This window comes from Fringilla coelebs, assembly GCF_963513975.1.
Source record: "Fringilla coelebs genome assembly, chromosome: 20".
NCBI classification, from domain to species: domain Eukaryota; kingdom Metazoa; phylum Chordata; class Aves; order Passeriformes; family Fringillidae; genus Fringilla; species Fringilla coelebs.
This window is the reverse complement of record NC_140046.1, coordinates 5,218,767-5,241,232: the sequence shown is the minus strand read 5'-3', so window position 1 is coordinate 5,241,232 and position 22,466 is coordinate 5,218,767. Positions and strand designations below refer to the sequence as shown.

The 22,466-nt window shown below is 42.4% G+C and overlaps 1 protein-coding gene across 9 annotated transcripts; it reads left to right on the top strand.

The window, feature by feature from the left end:
- The first annotated feature begins 635 nt into the window (after positions 1–635).
- RABGEF1 (RAB guanine nucleotide exchange factor 1) lies at positions 636–22,251 on the top strand. Of its 9 annotated transcripts, none has more exons than XM_084218823.1 (11): positions 636–751; positions 9,534–9,719; positions 11,199–11,365; positions 12,378–12,494; positions 14,454–14,474; positions 15,098–15,267; positions 16,763–16,844; positions 17,269–17,401; positions 17,822–17,913; positions 18,515–18,771; positions 19,747–22,251. In XM_084218823.1, exons 2-11 carry the CDS (start codon positions 9,541–9,543, stop codon positions 20,143–20,145), a joined length of 1,617 nt encoding a protein of 538 aa, XP_084074949.1. In that variant the 5' UTR covers positions 636–751; positions 9,534–9,540; the 3' UTR covers positions 20,146–22,251. The 9 variants fall into 9 exon arrangements, with proteins under 9 accessions (XP_084074949.1, XP_084074948.1, XP_084074947.1 ...); XM_084218822.1 differs by having other exon boundaries at positions 12,375–12,494; positions 15,101–15,267; XM_084218821.1 differs by having other exon boundaries at positions 12,375–12,494.
- The last annotated feature ends 215 nt before the right edge of the window (positions 22,252–22,466 follow it).

Genomic DNA, 22,466 nt, shown 5'->3' with positions numbered 1-22,466 from the left:
TGTGCTCAGGGACACCGGCCGGGATGGATCATGGCAATGACTGATCCCATCCTTCCCTCCCCACCCATCCATCCCTGTGACAGAGCACAGCAGCTGCCCCTGGTTCTGCGGTGCTCAAAAAGAACCTTTCTGCCTCTTCGGAAGAATTTCCCCCTTAGTCTGAAGTAATTTCCTTCCGTCCATCTGTCCGGCTGAAGCGCTCCCTGTCTCACAGCGGGATGCCCGTGCTGAAAAAAAAAAAAAGGGAAAAAAAAAAAAATATATGGAAACCAGCACACAACACTGTGTTACTGAGCACGGAAAGAGGAGTTTGTAATAGCAGTGGGTTTCATATTTTTCATATTTCCCCAAGGCAGCTCTGAGGCGCTCGTGTGGGGCCAGCCAGGGCCGGGCCCTGGAGCCCTGAGGAGCTGCTGCGGGCTCTGGAGAAGGAAGGAAGGGAGGCTGCAGGGCGGGAATTCGCCACGCTGGGAGGGCTCCATAACAAAAAGCAGAGCAGAGGGGCTGTGGGTGCGCTCACAGCACCAGCCCGGCCGAGCGCCAGCCCCGCTCCCCCTCAGCCCGCACCGCCCAGCGCGGCCGGGCCCCGCTTCCTTCCGGGCTCGGTCCCGCCCCGGAGGTGCCGCCCGCCCTTCCGCCGGAGCCGAGGGAGGGACGGAGGGAGGGCCCGAGCAGCGCCGGGGCCGTGAGGGGCTGCGGCGGCAGCAGCGCAGGGGAGCGGCCGGGCCGGCCCCGCCGCCCGGGGCAGCCGGTGAGAGCCGCGGGGTGAGGGCCCGGCGGGGTCGGGGACAGCGGGGGCGGCCGTGTCCCCCCGGTTATAGCTCGAACCGAGGGTCGGGGCTCGGTGTCCGCCCCCCAGAGGGGCTTCAGGCCGGCCCCGCTGCCACCTTGGGCCTGGGCGAGGGGACCCTGTGCCCTGCAGGGCGGCAGCGATCGGGATAAACAGCGGGATAAACAAACACCGGGATATGCGGAAACTTGGCAGACCGCCTTCCTTCTCCCTGTGCCGCTCCTAAAACTGATTTTTATTAGATGTACATGTATCTGTTCGTTCGATGGGTCTGTGCCGGTGTTAACGGGGTGCAGGTGGTGCTGACAGCTTTGTCACCATGTCCCCCCAGCCTGTTTTCCTCATGAGCTCCTTGTGGATCAAGGAGGTTTTGGCTTTTTTTTTGTAAGTATTGCCGCTGCCCGGCTGAGGATTAAAGTCCTTTAAACTCCAGCCGGGGGAAGTTCAGAGCATTTTTAAGACTCTGAGCGGAGCGTTTTGAGTGCTGTTGTGGGTGTTTGCCCTCCTCCATGTGCAGCTCCTAAAGCTAATTTTTGTTATCTCTGTATTTAATTAATTCCACGGGTCTGTGCCTGTAGTTAACAGGGTGCAGGTGTCACTGGTAGCTTTACCAACAGTCCCCCACCCCAGCCTGTTTCCCTGATGAGTTCCTTGCGGATCAATGAGGTTTTGGCTGTTTTCCTGTAAGTATTGTCCCTGCCTGGCTTCTCAGTGCACAGCTGAGGATCAAAGTCCTTTAAAGTGAAGCCAGGTGAAGTCTGGAGAACACTTAAGATGCTGAGCAGTGCGTTTTGGATACGTTTTTGCGTATTTGTTGGTGCTTGTGTAGTTCAGGTTGTTCAGGGAGTGGCTCAAGGAAGGTGTGAGATCCTGAGGGATGAATGATGTGCTTGAATTTCCAAAGGAATTCTCTCAGGGGTTGGCTCAGTGCTGTCTGAAGTCCTGCTGCTCTGTGGCAGGGTCTGGGATGGGCTGTGAAGGTTTTAGCAGGCAAAATTAAATTGTTTTTCCTTTGGCTGAGTGGGGCCCAGTGCTGGGACATGGCAGCACTGAATGGTTTGGGGGGAAAAGGGTGGCATTGTGGAGGTTGTGATTTAAATCCATTATTGACTTGCCATACTTTAGTTGTTTGGCCTCATTTGAAACTACTTTTGATTCCTCACACCAGGGCTTTGGGAGCTGCACTGAGCTGCCTTTGGTTTTCCAGTTCCCCAACACTTTTGTGAGACCAATGAGCAAACCAGAGCACTGGAGAAGGGCGAGGTGTTTTCCAGGAACAGTGCTTCACTCAGGAATTGGATGTGCTGGCCTTCTGGACAGGGTTACACAAGTGTTTTTTGCAGCAGGGAGGATTAGGAAGAGAACTGTAGCTCAGTGGAATGTTTTGCTGACCAAGAAAAAGCCCAGAACAACACACAGTAGAAAGGGAGAATAGGATATAAAGCCAATTATACCAATTCCTGAGACTGCTTTACACAACAAACAGGTTATAAGCTTGAAGGTAGTCCATGATTCTGGTATTTAATTTTGTTCTGTGGTGTTATTTAAGCTAGAAGAGCCTTTCTCAGCTCCTTTTTTTCTTGCTGTGTAATCCCCAATTATACTTGGGTTTTTTTTTCCTGATGATTAACTGCCTGTGATCTAAAACTAGGCCTAAAAGTCTTGCTCATGAATTCCTGATAAAATGCTACTTGTAACAAGTCAGGTATGAAGTTTATAAAACGTTTTGAAGTTTTTCCCTGAAGTTTTAGGCAACTTAATTTCCATCTGTGTCCAGGTGAGTGTGTGTGGGAGCCTGTTGCTGAGGGGATTTTAGCAGTTTAAGCTAATCTTCTCTTTACTGTGCCCTGAACTCCCAGTGGAGCAGCACAAAGAGTTTTTAGATGTTTCCTGTGATTTCGATGAAAGCACAGCTGTGGGTCACATGGAGATGGTGAGACAGAGCCTGGTCACTGATGTCACAGGGACAAACCAAACCTGTACCCCCAGGCCTGGGCTGACATTTGAAGGGAAAACACAACTCCAAGCTGAGGAAATTGAGAGCTGGAGCCTTGTGGCCATCAGGATTTTGGAGGTTTGAAGCAGTGGCTGCAATTTCCCCTCCAGATGCCAGGACCAGCTCTGTGGTTTGTTTGAAGTGGCTGCTCATCAGACTGTTTCTTTTCTTGGGACTGGTTTTTAGCAGCCTGCCCTGTTTATCCTACAGCTGCTGGAGCTGAAATCCTGTAATTGCAAGGAAGATGCACATGAAAAGTGTGAGCACTGCAGAGATAACACCCTGATTTCTTGCCTAATCCCCAACTTGTCTAATGGCCTTTTTATTTTCTGTTCTCAAGCCTGAGCTCATCCTGCCCCACCCTCTCCTTGGGAGGAAATTAGCTCATGGTTAATTACCCTGCTGCTAATTACATGCCTGAGTGTTTGGGCTTCCACCTGAATCATGACTATTTCAACACGTAGGTTGCTGCTCTTCAGAATTTTGGGGTGTTTGTCAGTGCTTCTTTGCAATAAATACATTTTAAGGGCACTTTTCCATTGGCAAGATACTAAATACACCTTGACTCCCTCCTTCCACCCCTCAGTTTTGATGCACTTTCTAGCCTACCTTTTAAATCTATTTTTAGTAATTAAAGTTGGCTTGTTCTGAATGATGATGGAGTTTTCAGGCACCAGTAAAATGTGAACCAACAGCAGTTCCTGTAAGAATTGTGTGTTTGGAGCCTCCCTGGTTTTCTTTTTTTTTTTTTTTTTCTGCTTTAAAATTCCATTTCTGGGAATGACCATTAATGACCAGAGAGTTGCAGTGAGTTCATTGTGAACTCTTTTTGGGGCACTTTGATATTTTTGAATTAGAAGAATTCAGGTTGTTCATTAAGTGCTGGAGTGACTTTTGAGGAGCTGAATCTCATTTGCTTCAGCCCAGTGAAAAGACTGCTGTAGGTTGTTGCTGATGTTTGTGCCAAGATTTTTTTTTTTTTTTTTTGAGAAAACTTAATTTTAGGGAGGGAAGAAATAAATCAAACCAACAACAACAAAAAGAAACCAAAGTGTACCCACAATCCAAAGCAAACCTGTCTGTTCCCAGTCTGTGTTTTGCTGGTTTTAGATACTTTTAATTAAGTTGTTACCAATGTTGAAACTCATTTATTGACCTCCAATTATAGAATTAAAACCACTCCTTTAACTTCCATTGTTAGTTTGTGGAGTTACTTAAAAACTGTTCTTCACAGCCTGTAATAATTATGAATTGATTGCAATTAGCTTTTACTGAAGGTGTTTATTGATTGATTAAGCAACACCCTTTCTGTTCAGCTTTGACTGTGAGCTTTTCCAGCCAGCTCTCTAAAGGTGACCTCAGCAATCCAGCACTAATGAATAGTTTATGACCCAGCTGAGATCTCCTGACGATCTGCACTGCTAATAAAGGTTCAGATCCTTTTGCCTGCTCCATCCCTGGCAAGGCAGGGAGGTGGAAAAGAACCAGAAGAACAGGCTAGAGCCCGTGGTAAATCCCTGCTGCTCCTGGAGCATCTTTCACCCAGTGCTTTTCCCCAAGCCAGAGCTGTGTCTGCAGTGCTTGTGCTGTGAGAATTCCTTGTGTTCCTTGCTGAAAAGAAGGTGTTACCTGAGTTTAGTCTTTCATGTGTGCATTAAATTGGATCCAGTTCGGGTTGGAGGAGCCCTTTTTTCCCCAGCCATAAAAGCTGAGGCTGCATCTGCTCTTTGCTGTGACTGACACTGATTTAATACATTTAATATGTTTTATTCTGGTTATTTCTTAGCTTGGTCTGTGTGAAAATTAGAATTTATTATTTTGCTGTCATTGAGCTACAAAAGGTCCTGGAGGAATGATTGCTCCTCCTTCAGTCCCCTTGATGGAACGCTGGCAAAAATGGCCTTGGGATTTATGGGCTTGGAACAAAATTGGTGTTTCCTGTGTCTTAACTCTCTCTGTGTTGTCTCAAAGGTGATTCAAAGGGTGTGACAGGGAAAGTGAAGTGGCTCTCAGGCAGAATATTTAGCAGGAAAGTTGGTTTTGCTGGTTTGGGTTCCTGGGGGTGGTAAGTGAAACCCTGCAATGTTTGCACACATTCTCAGTTTCAGCTTTACAGAGCCACAGAGGGCAGGCAGCTGCTCTGTCCTTCCTGAAAAATAGTCTGTGAGTCCCCATTTTCTGAAGGGACAGCTGTGATTTATTGGAGGAAAAAATTGAGGGGTGTGAGCAAGGATGAGAAGTCTCTGAGTTGGTATTGCCATTTTTAAAAGGTGTTTGCTCTAAACAGGAGAATAAAAAGGAAAAAAAATTCTCTAAGTGTGGATACAGTAAAAAAATATGTTGATAGGAAGATGTATTTGAAAGCTTCAGAATAAATTGCATTCAAACCAATAGAAAGCTAATTTTGAATTAAACCACAGTGATTTGGTGGGTTTTTTTGGTTTTTTTTATCATAACAAAACTGCTGTGAGGTGCTCTAAAAAAGCTGGAGCAGCTCTGATCTGTCACTGGAGAGCTTTGATGTGCAGCCCTGCAGACAGATCTAATTTAATGTGAATCAGAAACCTCATTTCCTTTTGATTTCAGTAGAATTTGGGAAGATAAAGAATTTGGAAAAATCAGCTGGACATGCAGAACATGGAGGTCCCAACTGGGAATGCTTGTGGCAGCAGACAGGGAGCGTTTTGGTGTCCCCAGCCAGCAGTGGGACACCTTTCCAGGCTGGGATTATCCCAACTCCATCCCTCAGGAGCCACCCACGGAGTGTGAGGTGCACTTTAAAAATCATAGAAAAGCATTGGGTGATTTCCATTTTCCATTTCACTGGAGAAGGGGAAACCAGAAGCTTTTACTTGCAAAAAAGTAACATTAAGTAAAGGCATTTTATAAATTAATAACTAAGTCTGAGGGCCCATTGTTTTTCTGAACTCTTCAGAGGGGTTGTTGCTAATTAACACAGGTATTAAAGTGTGATGAGGTCTGGTCCTGGCACAGAAATGTTTAAAAGAAGATTCTGTCCCATGATGTTTGAGGTGTCATTCTTGTTTGAGGTGAATTCACAGTGTTTTGAAACACTAAGTAAAGCAGTGGATGAAGAGATTTTAAATTATGTTAAATTTTTGCTCCTGGGAGGGAGAGCTGGTACTTCCTGAAGTGCTTTAACTGGGATACAGGAGATGCAAGAAGGATGTTTGGTACAAAGCCTCTCTCCAAATTGTACTAGTTAATGTTATTTTTGATCTTCTGGTATGTTATTTTATTGCTGTATTTCTGAATTAAATAGTTTATTTTATTTTTTTTTTTTAATGTAGAATTTCATTACTTTCCTTACGTTTTTCTGACTTCTCAGTGGGCAGGTGGTGTAAAGGTGTTTGGAGTTTCCTGCTCTCCCACTCCAGAAAAACAACAAATTTGGTTTTTTTCCTTTCAATTATGTTAGAAGTGAGCTTTGAACAGGTCATGCATTCAGGGTAGGAGTGAAAATAAGAGATCTGACCCTGCAAAATGTGTGGTGTAACTGTGCCAACACTGAGGAGCTGATTGTTGGGTAAGGAATGATCACCTATAGCTGGGGTGGAGGGAGGGAAAGGAACAGAGGAAGGGGGGAAAAAGTGTTTTGGACACTCTACAGTTCCAACAAAACATTTTTATTATGTAGGATTATAATTCTAAATATATAAAAATATTTTATGTATAGTATATTGTAAGTATAGTATAATTATAATATCATGATATTATGTTATAATAATACTATATAGGATATAAATATTATTACTATGATAATTAATATGTTAAAAATAAAAATAATTATTATGTAATAATTTTTTAAATTTTTATTTTATTATGTAAGATTTGGCAGTGATTTACTTGCCAAAAAATAATTTGAGAGGGTTTTTTCACATTCATTTTCTCAAATTGTTTTCTTCATTAAAATATTAATGCTGACCTGCAGAAATCAGCTGGGAAACTCGTTTCTGTTTGCAAGGACCTTTTCTGTGTGAAGTGTCAGCTCTGTGTGCAGCATGTGACTCCTTCCTGTGGCTCAGGGTGACTCCTTTGTCCCCAGGCTGAGCTGGTGGCGCTGCAAACCCTCCGGGGAGGGCAGGGCTCTGACTGCAGCTCCCGGCAGCCCTGCTCTGCTCTCTGCCCACTGGACAGAATTGATTTTAGTTTAATGTACACAGGGGGTACCAGAGGGGAGGTGGCACTGGGGGTGAGGCTCTGTGGGCATTTTGGTGCCTCTCTGGTGGCAGAGAGCCATGCTGTGGTTTCAGGTTGGGCTGGGACAGAAGCAGGGGCAGCTGTTTGATTTGTCCTTTAATTTTCAAATAGAGTCTGGAATTTGGGGCTTTGAATAAGAACAGACACCTGGATTCTTGGAAGTACTGCAGTTCCAGAATTGTAACTATGAGTTGTAATTCTAGTTATTGCAGTTCCAGAGTTGTGTTTTTGAATAAGAACAGACACCTGGATTCTTGGAATTATTGCAGTTCTGGGGTTGTAACTCTATTCTGGGGGGTGACAGGAGTTTACAGGGTTTTATTTCCTGACAGAGATCCCTGTAGCATTTCTGGGAAGTTTGTGGTATGAGAATGTTTTTATTTATTGTGTATTTGTGGTTTCCAGTGAAAACATTGACTGATCAGCTTCACATCAATGGCAGTTAAACATTTGATGAATATTTGTAGGATTTTTTTTTTTAGGATAGGCACCTGCAATAGAGATCTCTGCCCAAAATGCTGCTGCAGCTTCTGCTTTTAGGAAGTAGTCTTGAAACTGAATCAGTGAAGAGTTTCAGGCTTTTCCTTCCCCTTTCTTTTCAGAATTGTTGCTCAAGGACATGAGTGATGCTCTGGGAATGGCCTGAGTGTGCCAATGCTGCCAAAATGCAATTCCTGCCCAGGCTGTGCAGCTGACACACATTGAAATTTTCATTTCTGAGCTCTGAGGTGTTGGCAGCCAGGAGCTCCCACACAGACCTTCCCTGAGAAATCAGCAAATGAAACCAAAAAATTTTTTGTGAAAGCAACATATTTATGTTTCTCAGTTATTTCTGCATATAGGAACGAAGTAAAACTCCCAAATATTTAAAATATCTTTTTTTTTCCATTTTGCTCTGCAGCAGCACAATATTGTCTGTCAGGCTTTTCAGTGGGAAAGAAAAGAAAATATTCAGCTGCTCTCCCATCTATAAAAATGAGAACACGTAGCTATAAATTATGTCATTAAGAAATTGATTCCCTTAATATGCATGTCTCTACAATGAAACTATTTTGAGGTTATTTTTAGTAACTCATTATTTCTTTCAAAAATAGAAAAGTGGAAGAAATCTTAATACTTACGTAGATAGGATATTTAGTAGATAGAATATTTAATTTGTTCCCCCCTCAGAGAAAATTGTGTGTTTCCTGTTACTTTGCTCAAAATAACTTGGAAACATTAATGGGAAATGTTAAACATGATCAGTCTTTTAAAATGGATAACTGAGCTTGGAAGAAAAGAGCTGGAATTTCCTGTAGTAGAAAACTCTCAGTGACATTTGTGCATATTCCATCTTTTGTTGGATGATCCAGAGAAGAGTTGGAGGTGGAATTTCAGGGGAAAAGAAGATAACTGAGTCATTTACTGATGTTCTTCAGTTTGAGAAAATCCCTTTTCCTCTTGCTTTCCATACATGGCAATTCTGGAATGGCAGGAAGAAAAAGGAGCTGTATTTACTGGACAAAACCTTGCTGTGCTATTTCTGCTGTCCCTGTCTCAATATTGCAAAAAAAAAAAAAATCAGTATTTTAACACACACACACCTTAACCTTGCTGCTGCAGGTGATCCTGGGCTGCTTTTCTCCTAGGATGACTGCACTGGAAGCAGGGAGCAGATGTGGGATGGTTTGTGTCAGGAAAGGAAGGGGAGGCTGGATGCTCCCTGCCTGCTCCAAGGCAGCCTTGGCACAGTGCTGGTGTGGGCAGGAGAATCTTTTTTGTTGCAGTCACTAATTATAAACCCCAGAGCTGTGCTGGGTGCAGGCAGGCAGTTTAACCCTGCAGAGCTTGGGGGCAGTGGGGATGTGCCCAGCTGTGATTCCCCTTTGGAATGGGCCCTTTGGAAACCAGAGGTCCCTGGAGCCTCAGCAGTGTGGTTCTGTGCAGGCACAGTCCCAGCACACAGTATATTCTATGTGCTCCTTTTACTGCTTTTTGGATCTTTTATTTCTTTTTTCCCCATTGCTTTGTGCCTCTGGCTCTGAGAGCAAGGTGCTGGTGAGAGCAGAACCTTGAGCCTTTTGTCCCCTGGCTGTGGGACTGTCACTGCAAAGGTGTGCCTTGGCAATTTGTCCCCTGGCTGTGGGACTGTCACTGCAAAGGTGTGCCTTGGCAATTTGTCCCCTGGCTGTGGGACTGTCACTGCAAAGGTGTGCCTTGGCAATTTGTCCCCTGGCTGTGGGACTGTCACTGCAAAGATGTGCCTTGGCAGTTTGTCCCCTGGCTGTGGGACTGTCACTGGTTGCCTGGGGCACTCTCTGGGGCAGTGTGAGGCTCACAGCCCTACAGGATGTGCTGTGTGCCCCTGGCTTTGGGGCTCCCGGTTATGTAACTGTGCCCTTCCTCCCGTGGCACTCAATCCGTTGCTATGGAGCTGTTAAATAATTCAAGCAGGTGACTCCTTTCCAAAGGCAAACCCTCAGAAGCAATGATTTCTAGCAGGCTGCTGCCAGGTTTGTGTTTTTAACCCTTCTTCTCTTCCTCCAGGAGGAAGATGAACCTGAAGTCGGAGCGCAGGGGGATCCACGTGGATCAGTCGGAGCTGCTGTGCAAGAAGGGCTGTGGTTACTATGGCAACCCTGCCTGGCAGGGCTTTTGCTCCAAGTGCTGGAGGGAGGAATACCACAAGGCCAGGCAGAAGCAGATTCAAGAGGATTGGGAGCTGGCAGAGCGGTAAAGAACCTTCTTTTCTTCCTTCAGGGTGACTCCTCCAAATTCTGTTCCTGCCTCCTCTTTCCTAGTCCTGTTTGCTCAGGTTCATCACAAATTTCCCAACTTGACCTTTCCTTCCTTTTGATGGAAAGATAGATGTTCAGGACATTCTGGTATAAGAGGTTTGAAAAGAAAATCTGGGAAGGAACAAATGTAAACAGAGTCCAACCTGCCTATGACTACTTTAACCTAATTTGCATATGCAAATCTGTATTTCTGTCTAGCAGTTAGAAGGGTTAAAGGGACAATTTTGATTAAACACCCTCTGGAGATGGCAGTTATTTCTTGGGTATAGGCAGCACCATGGTTTTACATTCCAGCTGCTGGTTAAAAACTGATTTGAGTCTGTTCTGTGGTCATTCTTTTAAACTGCAGGCTTAAGCCCAAGGACATCAAAGCTTTAGTTTTGCTAATTTAGGTAATTGTCTAATCACTTTTTTCCTGCAATCCAATCTAGTTTTCCTCGTGTGATAAATGCTTGACCCTGAAAATGGAAGATGTGTTTTCAGAGGTAGCAGCACAGAGGTCATGTCATTGTTTTCCTCTGCCATAAATGTCTTACACACTTAATAAAAACTTTATTATTAGGGCAAATATTTATCCTGCCAGTCTTGGATCATCTCTAAAACAAAGTGGAGTATTTAAGGAATTTTTTAATGAGTAGCTGGGAGATACTGAAGGCACAGATAAGCTGTGATTGTTTGTTGCAGTGAACAGACAGGTTTGTCAGCCCTGATAAGATACAATTCCTGCCTCAAGAGATTGCAGATCCCAGGCTATTGATGGTCCATCCTGAGCTGGAGGGATGTTTAAAGAATTACTCAGCTCCCAGCATCCTGAAGGGTGACAGAATGTAACCTGTGTGAATCCTCCTGCACAGGAGGAAAAAAGGGTGCGGGGTTGGTGAGTTTGCCTTCCTCTACTTTAGATGAAAAACTTGGTCTTTCAGGCTTTGCCTCATCCATTCAAGCAGGTATTTATCACCAAAGCAGATTGTGACAACAATGATCTATTTCCCAAAATATTCCTCAGATTGGGACAGGGTATTTTGCTTTTGTAAGATGGGAAAGGACTGCCTGAGGTAACAGGTTGGGGAACTCAGTGTGAGGCAGGGAGGAAGGCAATGAATCTGCTGCTGGAAATCCCCCCTGTGCCTGTGGATAACTCAGAGTGTGACATGAGGGGAAGGTGACCATGCTTAAACCTCAGTCTTCTCCCTTTGGGCCTCACTATTTAACCCTGAGCTTTCCTCACTTCTACCACTGCAGCATGGAAAGGGAGGGTGTCCTGCAGTGAAGGGAGATAGGCAGAGGAAAGAATTAACATGTCAGATGAGCAATTAATGATTAATTTTGATTAATGAGTAGTTTTGCACAGGAAATGAGCTCCTTTGCCTTGTTTCTAAGCCCTTAAACCAGACCTGTATTTTTGCAACTCCAGGCTCCAGCGTGAGGAGGAAGAAGCCTATGCCAGCAGCCAGAGCACCCAGGGGGCACAGTCCCTGACCTTCTCAAAGTTTGAGGAGAAGAAAACCAATGAGAAAACAAGAAAGGTCACTACTGTGAAGAAGTTCTTCACTGCTTCCTCCAGAGCAGGAGCTAAGAAGGGTAACTCTCCTCTGCTTTTCGTGCTTCTGTACATTTTAAAAGGAAAAGTTTTTGGCAGGTGTGTTGTTCTATAAGACAGATTAATGCTCTGTGCTTTGACTTTTGAAAGTAGGAATAGTGATGTTTCTGGAGAGTGGTTGCTACTGAAAACACAGAAGAATGTGAGTGATGCCAAACAATCTGTTAAATAGAGCAGTGCACTGCTAAACCTGTGTTTATGTGTGATTGTACCCAGAACAGGAGTCCTTCCACTGAACAGCAGAAATGTGTTCTGGTGCTGGCACTGCACTGCTGAGGGGAAGTTTCTTGTTCCTTTGGCACACATTCCAGTGAAATTCCTGAGTCACCATGGTGTCACACCAGATTCAGGGCTGGAAGGGGAATTCCTCCTGGAGAGAACAGCAGAGAAGGTGCTGCCTGTCAGTCACCTCACCAAACTGCTGTGTGTGAGTGTGATAGAAATATCACACTCACAGCGAGATAAAATGTCAGCTGGTGCTGCCAGAGTGCCTCACTTTGACAGGAAAAAATGGGATGTGTGAGCAGGGTGCTTTGAGCTGCACATAAATGTGAGGCTGGCAGTGTTTGTGTGGGCTGGGAATATCAAGTTTGTGGCTGGCTGGGTGTTTGTTCTACAGAATGTGTTACAAGCAGGAATGATGAATGGCACTGCTGGCTTGGCATAGCAATAGCTCACACAGGCAAAAGCTGGGAAATGCTGGGCTCTGAAGGAGGAATTCCAGAAGAAAAAGCAGCATTAATCTGTCTTAACCTTAGAGACAATGCATTTCCTTTATTTGAAATTCAGCATTTTTCTGGTTAGAGTTGTCTTGGTGCATGACAGCAGCTGGCTACACAAGGCATTCATTCACCTGCATTAAACCTTTTTTTTTTTTTTTTTAATGTTCATTCTTCTCACTTTCCATCTTTTCTTTTTTTATCCCTTCACCACCTGTCCTGCCATGCTCCTGCTCTTGGTGCCCTGCTTGCTTTGGCCTTTTTATTTCAGCAGCTGAAGAGAAAACCCCTAAGCAAGGACAGCTTGGGAGGGAGAGAAATGCTGATAACATTCTCAGGGATTTGAAGGAGATTTTTACTCCCTCCTGGGAACTGGCTTCCCCTTCTGAAGGTAATGCAGCACAGCCTGGGCAAGCTGTCTGCCTGGTTTTAGTAAGCTTGGCTCTTAGTTGGGCTTTGCTAAACACAAACTAGGGTTGTGCCAGTTGTAACTCGTGCTCTTCAACATGAAGATGGCAAAAAAACAAGTCCAGCATCCTGAGGTGATGTTGAATGTCTAAACCAATCCTTTGGTTTTAAGTAGGGAGTCTTAGGAGTAAAGCTGAAGCTTCTTTGAGCTCCACCTTAGGATTAGGATCAAAAAAAAAAAGAATTTTATAACAATTAACTGGATCTTGTGCTGCCTTGTGTTTTTATAAAAATAATTCCACGTTGCTGTTACAAATCTGATTTTTGTGAGTTGAAACCACTTCAGGAACTTTGGCATTCTCAAAACATCTCCAGATATTTGTTATATAAACCAAGAAGAAAATTTCCCATCAAGAGGAGACACTGATTTCACTTAAACCAAAAGGACACCAAACCCCTTGATGCAAACAGCTTTAAGAGCTCATCCTCCATTAATTGTTTGCAATCCTGACTTGTTCTGCTGGCTGAAGAAATGTGCAATGTTTATGAATCATTACAGGAAGTGATGAAGGGCTGTGTGTGGCAGAGCTGGGGACAAACCCTGTTTCCCATCCATGCTTGGACTGGCTCCATGGCACAGCCATAGTGAATCCCTGGAGTGCTCCTGTTCTGCTGTGACAAGTGGCTTTCCTGTAGAAAGAGTGAAATATTAATTATGTTTATTCTTTGTGAAGCTGATCCATCCTTCACTCTTCCCATGCTTGCTCCTGGCATTTTGGCATTTTCCTTTCTTTAACTAGTTGGAATTTCTTGGCTGTGATCAGCTTCTTTTTGTTAGACTGAATTCTCTGAGAACAAAGGACCAACCTGAGGATGTTTTATTGCTGGAAGTTCATTTGTTCCTGCAGCCCTTGGTAATCAGTACAGATTAATTTTCCCTAAATCAGGATTTCAGCTCAGAGATTAGTGAGTCTGCAACTACAAGTAATTCTTGGTGTAACTCATTAAAAGACAGTTCATTCTAATTAACATTCACTTTTTAATACTTAATATTAATCTGCCTCAGTTGACTACGTGTCTCTAGTCACTAAACAACAATCTAGTTTGAATTTGTGACTGAAAAAATAATATTCACATTCCTTAAGGTCAAACAGTAAAATGAGGCTCATTATTTTTATAAAAGAGTGAACTCATTGTTGAAGTAAGGAAATAAACCTTCAGCTGTACTGTGAAATGAGATCAGTGATTAATCATGGAAGAAATAGCTGATAATTCTGCCCTTTTCTTTGTTTATTATTTCCAAATAAGCTTTCTGCTTGTCTAATGACAAATGTAATTAATGACCACCCTTCAGCTGGAATCCTGTGGAGGATTTGGGGTTCATGCAGTGACTCTTGGGTATGAGGGCAATGGAAGGAAATCCCCTCTGGAAAAGTGTCCTTGAGTAGCTAGAAAGGAATTGGATTTGCACTCTCTATCTCAATTACTGCAGTTGGAATTTAAATATTTGCATAACCTTTTCTGTTCTGGGCCCTGAAATACCAGAGGTGCTCTGATGGTGCCTGGCCAAGTCACTCCCTGTGCTGAAGTGTGGGGCTCTGCTCAGAGCAGCAGGGTTTGGTACTCCCTGGGTGACACAACTTTGGATTTTCTGTAGTGCTCGATCTCTTCAGAAACACATAACAACCAAAAAACCCCACTCAACTCCCTCAAATCCAAATAAAACCAACTTAAACATATGAATCCCATTTCTTTCTCCTCCCTTTGGAGTTGTGCATGCTTGTTGAAAGCAGGATTTCTGTGCATGTGAAGTGTTTTCAGGTTGAAAGCTGTGTTTGTCTGGTGCTGACCATGAATATTTTCATGTTTTCTGTCTCTCTGCTGCTTGCCTCTCACCACGTTCATTTCCACCACCTCTGTTCAATCCCTCCATTTCCAACAGCGTTGGCTGGCAAGCTGAAAGGTGGGTGAAGGTACTGGAGCAGCACAATGAGCTTGGAAGTTGGAAAATCAGATGGTTTTGTGGGAAAAAGCCCTGTGGATGCAGCTCTGTCATCTTGCAGTGTGTGTTCCTTGAGCAGAACTGCCCTGAGCTGCTGGGGAGCCACTGGTGTTGGTGCAAGGAGTGTGGAGGTCAGGGCCAGTGGAGAAGCCTCCTCATTATCTTTAGGAATCTGCAGAATCCCAGCTGGAAACATTAAATGGAGATCTGTGACCTGGGAGTGGCTGTAAAACCAAAAAGCCAACCCTGTGTTGCAGTCACTTCTGATATAAAAAGGCCATGAAGGTGAATGGGGGTGTGGCTCTAAATGTTCCACTTCAGTGGGATACTCAGTTTTCCTGGAGTTGTGTTTAATAATTATTGCTGTATTTATTAACATCCAACATTTCCCTGGCAAAGCTTGAGAAATATAATTTACACAATTGCTCATTTACAATTTACACTTACACAACTACAAATGACCAATTTGCACAGCTGAATTTTTAATTTTTTTTTTTTTAACAAGTGACTCAAAATGATAAAACCTTTCTGCTATTATCCATCAGTGTCAAAAAACTGATCTGCTGTGCCCTGAATTTTGCCAGCAGAGATCCAGGAGGCCAAGGCTCCCGGCCCTTCCATCCACAGACAGGCCAGCATCGAGACAGACAGAGTGTCCAAGGAGTTCATAGAATTCATCAGGACATACCAGAAGCCTGGCCAGGATATCTACAAGCAATGCAAACTCTTTTTGGACACCATGAGTCATAAAAGGGTGAGCTCTGAATGATCTTGTCTCAATAAAATGGGGAAATTGGGGAGAGGGGGAGGAAATGCTGCACTTCTTCCAGAAGTTTGGATTTTCTGGAGTGGGGCAGGGGCCTTCAGGTGATTGGATTGATCAAATTAAGATCTGGGTGCCTTTTTTTGGTGGTTTGGGACCAAAGGATCCTGCTAACCCCAGATAAATTAGTCCTGACTAAATCCCAATAAATGAGTCTGTTCAGCAATATTCTACATTAATATGACTTTAGGAAATGATCTAAGATATCACCTGGGGAGTTTTTAGATCTCCCAGAGTGGTTTGGGTTGGAAGGGATTAAAGATCATCTGATTCATGGGCAGGGACACCTTCCACAGTGCCAGGTGGCTCCAAACCTGGCCCTGGACTCTTCCAGGGATGACACAACTTAAACCTAAAAACTTCTAAAGATAATTCAGCATCCACCCACCCCTCTCCTTTTACAGGGGAAGAGGAACTTGACTGTGCTGCTTTTTTTTAATATTAAATAAATGTTATCTTCATTTTCCATTAAAAAAAAAACTATATTCTTGAAATATTAGCCTGTGGTGCCACCTATGGTTGGAATGAGTCAGAATTCAGCACAGCTTTTTTTTCCCCTCTTCTTGTCCCTTTTCTGTTTAGGTCCTCAAATTATCTCCTGAGTTCTCATGGAATCTTACATTCCCTCTACTTTGAATTCTTCTTTAACTTTTATTTCTTTTCTTTTGGATCTGTTTATTTAAACAGAGTGGGTTTATTTTGGCTTCAAGCACTGAAGGTGTTCTCATTTCCTACTTCACCCTTCTCAAAACATGGGATTTTTTTACTACACATAAACCAGGCCTAAAATCCATTTTCAGCAAGAGCTGAGACCTGTGTTCAGGAAAATGTCCAGTTTTTTGCCTTAGATAATTCAGAAATCAAATTCTCCCCACACTTTTTTAATGTGTGGTTTCATTTAATGATGAAAACTATTCATCATTATTAATTTAATGATGAAAATTGCCTTAAGTTAATTTTATTTTCTTCAGGAGCTCAGTTAGCAAAGGCCAGTGTTGTTTCACAAATACCACTGTGAATATATTACACAGTAATTTTATCATCAGAAATGTCTGCTTTGGAGATATTCTTTGAAATAATTTAAGTTCTTAGGGGTTTTATAGACTATAAATTGTCTTTTAAATAATCAGAGGTTAAATAGGGACAAACATTCTGCTTAGTCTGTGTTATTTTGTCGGTGCTCCTCAGGGGAAAAAGCCATTGCACCTGTGCTAATATCCATTTATTCAGCAAATAAATACAAATCTCTCACACATTAAAGAACCAGTGTTGGCTTCTCCTATTTTTAACTAAAATTGAGCCACTCTAAACACCTCTGATGACACCTCTGCATTCTCAGACTGTTACTGCAGCTGGACACTTGCCTTAAAACAAAACACGAGGTGTTGCTGCCAGCCCTTCACACTTCCCCCTTGTTCTCTTGCAGGATTTAAGCATTGAGGAACAATCTGAATGTGCCCAGGACTTTTACCAAAATGTGGCAGACAGGCTGCAGACACGTTGGAAAGGTACCAAGTTCTTGCACCTTCCTCTTCCAAAAGCAGTGATGTAAAACTAAATTGAATTTTCAGTTCAAGCAAAGCATTCAGAAATTCTGAGAACAGGTTCTGGTACCAGAGGTAGAATTAATTCTTCTAGGAAGTTTTGCTGTCTAAATGTTTTTACAAATATTTTTTATTTTCTTTTAAATTCTCAATGGAGTTCTGTTGGATTAAGCCATTTTCTGACCCAGGGATGGGGTAACTGAGAGGCATTTTAAAAACTTTTATTCTATATTATATATTTCTTATGAGATATATATGGATGTCTTCGATGTCTTATATCCATTTATGATCTCAGGTTGCCTTGAATGTAATCTTAATTTACTGATATTGGGATTAAACCTTGCAAAGAGCCTTGGAATATTTCATTTGTGGGGTTTGTCCCTTTCAGTGCCCCCTGAAAAAGTGGAGAAGGCAATGGATGAGGTTGAGAAATACATCATGACTCGCCAGTATAAATATGTTTTTTGCCCTGAGACAACTGATGATGAGAAGAAAGACCTTGCTGTCCAAAAGAGGATCAGGTAAGGCTTGAAAGGAAAAATAATTGAGTAATCCCTAATTCTCTAAATGAGCTCTGAATCAACCATGTTAAAAACCTCGTGCTGTGCACAGAAAAATGGCTTGTTAAGGGTTCAAACCATTTTATTTCAAATACAGAAAGAATTAATAGGTGGGATAATGACAACCACTACAGTGGGAAAATTTGCTTTTGTTAAATCACAGCCAAAAAAAATTTTTAAAAAAAGGAAGTGCTTTCTGTGAAAATAAATGACATCAGTGGAATAAACTGGTTTATGGCTGGAATAATGCCTCACTGACACAAAGCATTCCTTTGCCCTGAGTTCAGGTTTCAAACACCTGCATGTGAGTGGCACTGAAGAGTTGAACCCTTTTTCTCCTTTTTACCTTCACTCCTTTAACTCCTTTTTCTCCTGTCCCAGGGCTCTGCACTGGGTGACTCCCCAGATGCTGTGTGTTCCTGTCAGTGAGGAAATCCCAGAAGTCTCTGACATGGTTGTAAAGGCAATTACAGGTTTGGGAGTGATCAATTCTCTATTTCCAGCTTTCAATCCCATCTCTCTTGCTTATTGAGATAATTTTTGCTGTCATCATGAGGCTGACAGCAGCATCCAGGCTGTTAAATGTGCAGGAATTTGGAATTTCATCTGTGGAACAGGGATAATTTCCCACACTGAAGTGCTTAGACTTAACTGATCTACTTGAGACACTTCCCCACAGACAGAAATGATGCAATAAATCATGCAGTAAATGAATTTAAAATTAATTGATATAATTTAAAATGAATCAATATAATTTAAAATGAATTAAAACTTTTAAGTAAAGTCACAGAGTTTTAAGTAAGTCAAGTCACAGAGTTTTAAGTCACAGAGTTTTAAGTAAGTAAAGTCACAGAGTTTTAAGTCACAGAGTTTTAAGTAAGTCAAGTCACAGAGTTTTAAGTAAGTAAAATCATCCAGTTTTAAATTAATTCATATAATTTGAGCTTGCTTTTTAGAAGGAGCAGGAGCAGAAAAATGCACTTTATTTCCCTGAATATTACCCAGCAAATCCTGCTCATTCAGTGCCTGATTATTCCAATTTGAATAATTCCAGGACTTTTTTTCCCCTCCCAGACATCATCGAGATGGACTCCAAGCGTGTCCCTCGGGACAAACTGGCCTGCATCACCAAATGCAGCAAGCACATCTTCAATGCCATCAAAATCACCAAAAATGAGCCAGCCTCAGCTGATGATTTCCTGCCCACCCTGATTTACATCGTGCTCAAGGGGAACCCCCCACGCCTGCAGTCCAACATCCAGTACATCACTCGCTTCTGCAACCCCAGCAGGCTGATGACTGGGGAGGATGGATATTATTTCACCAACCTGGTGAGTGCAGCAGGCAGGGTGGGCTTGGACAGCAAGGTTTGGCTTTTAGCTGGAGGTAGGAATTGCCAGCAAAGGGCATGAATTCCAATTTGGAAGCCTAAATTCAAATTCATAAACATTAATTCAAATTTATCCTCAAACAGTGGTTGAGGTGACTTAGAGCACAGCCTGTTTTGTCTCCTCTCTCTTCCATCTCCTCTGTCCAAATCAGAGCTTTGTTTTTTTATTTTATAATTTTAAACCCTTTATTTGAAAAGTCTGATGCTAAGATTTGGGTGGGTTTTTATCCTGCAAGATCAGGACTCTGTTCCTCAGACCCTGAGTTTGGGCTGTGCAGATGTTCCAGATGCAAAGTCCCCTCTGAGAGTGTTTGGAAGGCCCTGCAGAATTAGGCCATTCATGTGTGGATTTAAACAGGTTTTTTAGAGCTTCTCCAAGAGGCATTTCTTGGTGTGCTCTGCATTTTATCATAAAATATCCTGAAGGGAAATTAGAGAGTTGAATGAAACACTTGGAATGTTAAGAGTTCATTTCAGTAGGAGCAGAGCACCTACCAAGTGAGCTGGGCTTTCACATTCCTTCAGGAAATTAATTAATTAATTAATCTGCACAGCAGATCTCTGCTGAACAGATAATTAAAAATTAACACACTGCTCCTGTCTCCTTGGCATGTTCCTGCTCTTCCCTCACCTCCCAGACACACAGACCCTGAGGTCTGGAATGTACCTTGGCAGCTCCATTTTTGATTTCTTCAGACTTTTGGGGAGAGGAAGGAATTGTATGAAGTGTCTGATAAAATTAACTTCTGGAAAAGCTTGTTTAGGGCATTAAAAATATTTTTAAAAAGCAGTAACTGGTGTAAGAAGAGGGAAAGGAACAGGAAATGTAGCATTTTCTGTAAATGTAAAACTGTAAAACATGGCAGTGTGTGGTGATTCCAGTCTGGCAGTGATGCTCTCTCTGCTTTCTTTGCAGTGCTGTGCCGTGGCCTTCATTGAAAAACTGGATGCTCAGTCCTTAAACCTGAGCCAGGAGGATTTTGATCGTTTCATGACGGGCCAGACCTCCCCAAAAAAGCAGGAATCTGACAGTTTCTCCCCTGATGTGTGCCTGGGGGTGAAGCAGATGTGCAAAAGCTTAGACCTCCTCTCTCAGTTGAATGAGAGACAGGAAAGAATTGTCAGTGAAGCCAAGAAGCTGGAGAAAGACCTCATTGATTGGACTGATGGCATCACCAAGGAGGTGGAGGAGATTGTGGAGAAATATCCCTTAGAAATCAAACCAAAAAGCCAAGCCTTAGCAGCCATTGACTCTGAAAATGTGGAGAATGACAAGCTGCCCCCACCACTGCAGCCTCAGGTTTATGCAGGATAATTATCCTCAGCTAGCTGGGAAGGGAAGGAAATTTAAGGCTAAAAAAAAAGAAAAAAAAAGCTTAAATCAGTGCATTTTTAAAGGTACTTTTGTTTTGGGGTTTGGTTTTTGGTTTTTTTTTGTTTTTTTTGGTTTTTTTTGTTAAGTGTAATGAATTGTATTTATTTTAGTCCAGTAGGTTTCTATCAGGCTTTGGTGGGTTTTTTGAACTGAATTTCAAATTTTCTACACAAACTGGTGTAATTTTTAAGCAACACTAGTCCATTGACATCTCTCCTGAAAGTTCCCTTCTAAGCATGCACATAATTGTTTTTAATAATTAGTTTAACTTGAAGCCAAGTTCCAGCAGGAAAAAAAAAAAGTACCAATGTTAGTCTGAACTTATTCTGTAGCTGTAAAGATGAATTATATATTGTAAAATATGTAAAATTGTAAATAGATTTCAAATCTAATGTCCCAACTGTGCATGAGCTCGTGTGTGAGTGAAAATGATCTCAAAATATTCATTTTAGCACTTTTTCAGTTCCATCATGTTGCAGTAAAAAGGCAAAAATGCTGTTGGAGTTTGGATAACCTGGAGGGGAGAAATTGGAGTGATTTGAGAACTTGAAAAATCATCTTAATCTGCTTTGTTAAAAAAAAATATAATTAAAAGATGCCATTTCTTCATTTAAATGCTCTGTCAGAACACCTGGTAGCCTTGAGTGGTGCACAGAAGTGCTGATTTTACTGCTTTGAGAGGGAATGTGAGGCCAGAAATTGAAAATATTTCAGGAATAGGAAGAAATATTTGTATTAAATCTGCATAATGTGTAACAAAAAATGGGGAGGGGAAGGAGACCATGAGAGAGTTGCTCCAAAAGTGTCTCACTCTCTCCAGGGCACTTCCTTCAGTGGGATAAATTTTGGTTGGTTTTTTTGACAATCCTGGGAAATGAATAAATAAATAAATAAATTAGTATAATTTGAGGTTGCTTTTTAGAAGGAGCAGAAAAATGCACTTTATTTCCATGAAACATCAACGTTCTGCTCTTCATTGACCCCTTCAGCACCTTGAACAGTGAGCTAAAAATGGCTTTTTGTGTCACTAAAAATCAGATTGGGCTGAGAAAGAGGAGCTCACCCCACAAAAAAACAACCTCTTAAACAGAACCTGGAAACTTTTTCTGTGTCATTTTGAAATCTCTTGCAGATCTGTGCAGCCCTGACCTGAGATCCCGAACACAAAGCTCAGCTGGAACTGCTTTTAAGCCAGGTTTAACTCTTGCCATGAGGAGGAAAGCACAACCCTGGTGCTTCATTCTCATTCACTGAAACACTTCTCCTATTAAATGTGCACTGCACTAACTTCAGACCACGACTGTGATTTCTCCATTTTTCTGGCAGTTTTTGGCCCCTGCTGTCCAGAGAAGCAGCTGCAGCACTGGGATCCTCACAACAACAACAAAAAAAATCAAATTATTCTGCGTGTCACCACCCAAATCTCTTAGTAAATAATCCTGGGCTTTATTTCCTTGATTTAGGTGCTAATTCTGCTCTCCAGGTTTGTCCTGAGGGAGGGGTGGGGGAAGCAAACTTGCAGCTGTTGTGTAAATGAGAGTGTTTAAATAAAAGTTCTGCCCTCGTTAATGAGTCCCTAAACCCCTCCTCACCCTTTGTTATTCCATTAATCATTCATGGCTGCTCCTCCATCCTCTGAGTAGCGAGAATCTCCTCCTATTTCCATCAATTTCAAATATCTGTTTCTATTTCCATCAATCCTCAAGTGCCCTGCAAGTTCTAGGCTGGGTACCAATGTTTATTTTTATTTTCTTTGCAGAGAAGTCATCGGGGTGATGAAGCACTTGAGAAGGATTTTGTGATTAAAAATATCTCTCTTTTTTTTTTTTATGTGACATCTTGTAATTAAGGCACCAAAATGGGGATGTTTGGAGTAAATTAGTCAGGAAAGGTGGATTTGAGACAGTTTGAAAATGTTGAGTAAATTTGAATAAATGAGTCAGGAAAGGTGGATTTCCACACCTGGAGTAATCCCTGAGCAGGGCTGGAGCACAGAGGCACTCAGAAAGTTTGGGTGAGACCCCAGTGCTGCAAAAAAAATAGCAAAGCAGAGACTTGAATGGAAATATCTTCCCTTAAAGTGATTTAAATGGAAATATCACCCCTTAAAGTGATTTAAATGGAAATATCACCCCTTAAAGTGATTTAAATGGAAATATCATCCCTTAAAGTGATTTAAAATACAGGTGCTGTGTCCACAGTCATGCTCTCAGAAATTTGCTTTATTTTTCCTGCTGTTAGCTCAGTTTCACTGAAAATAA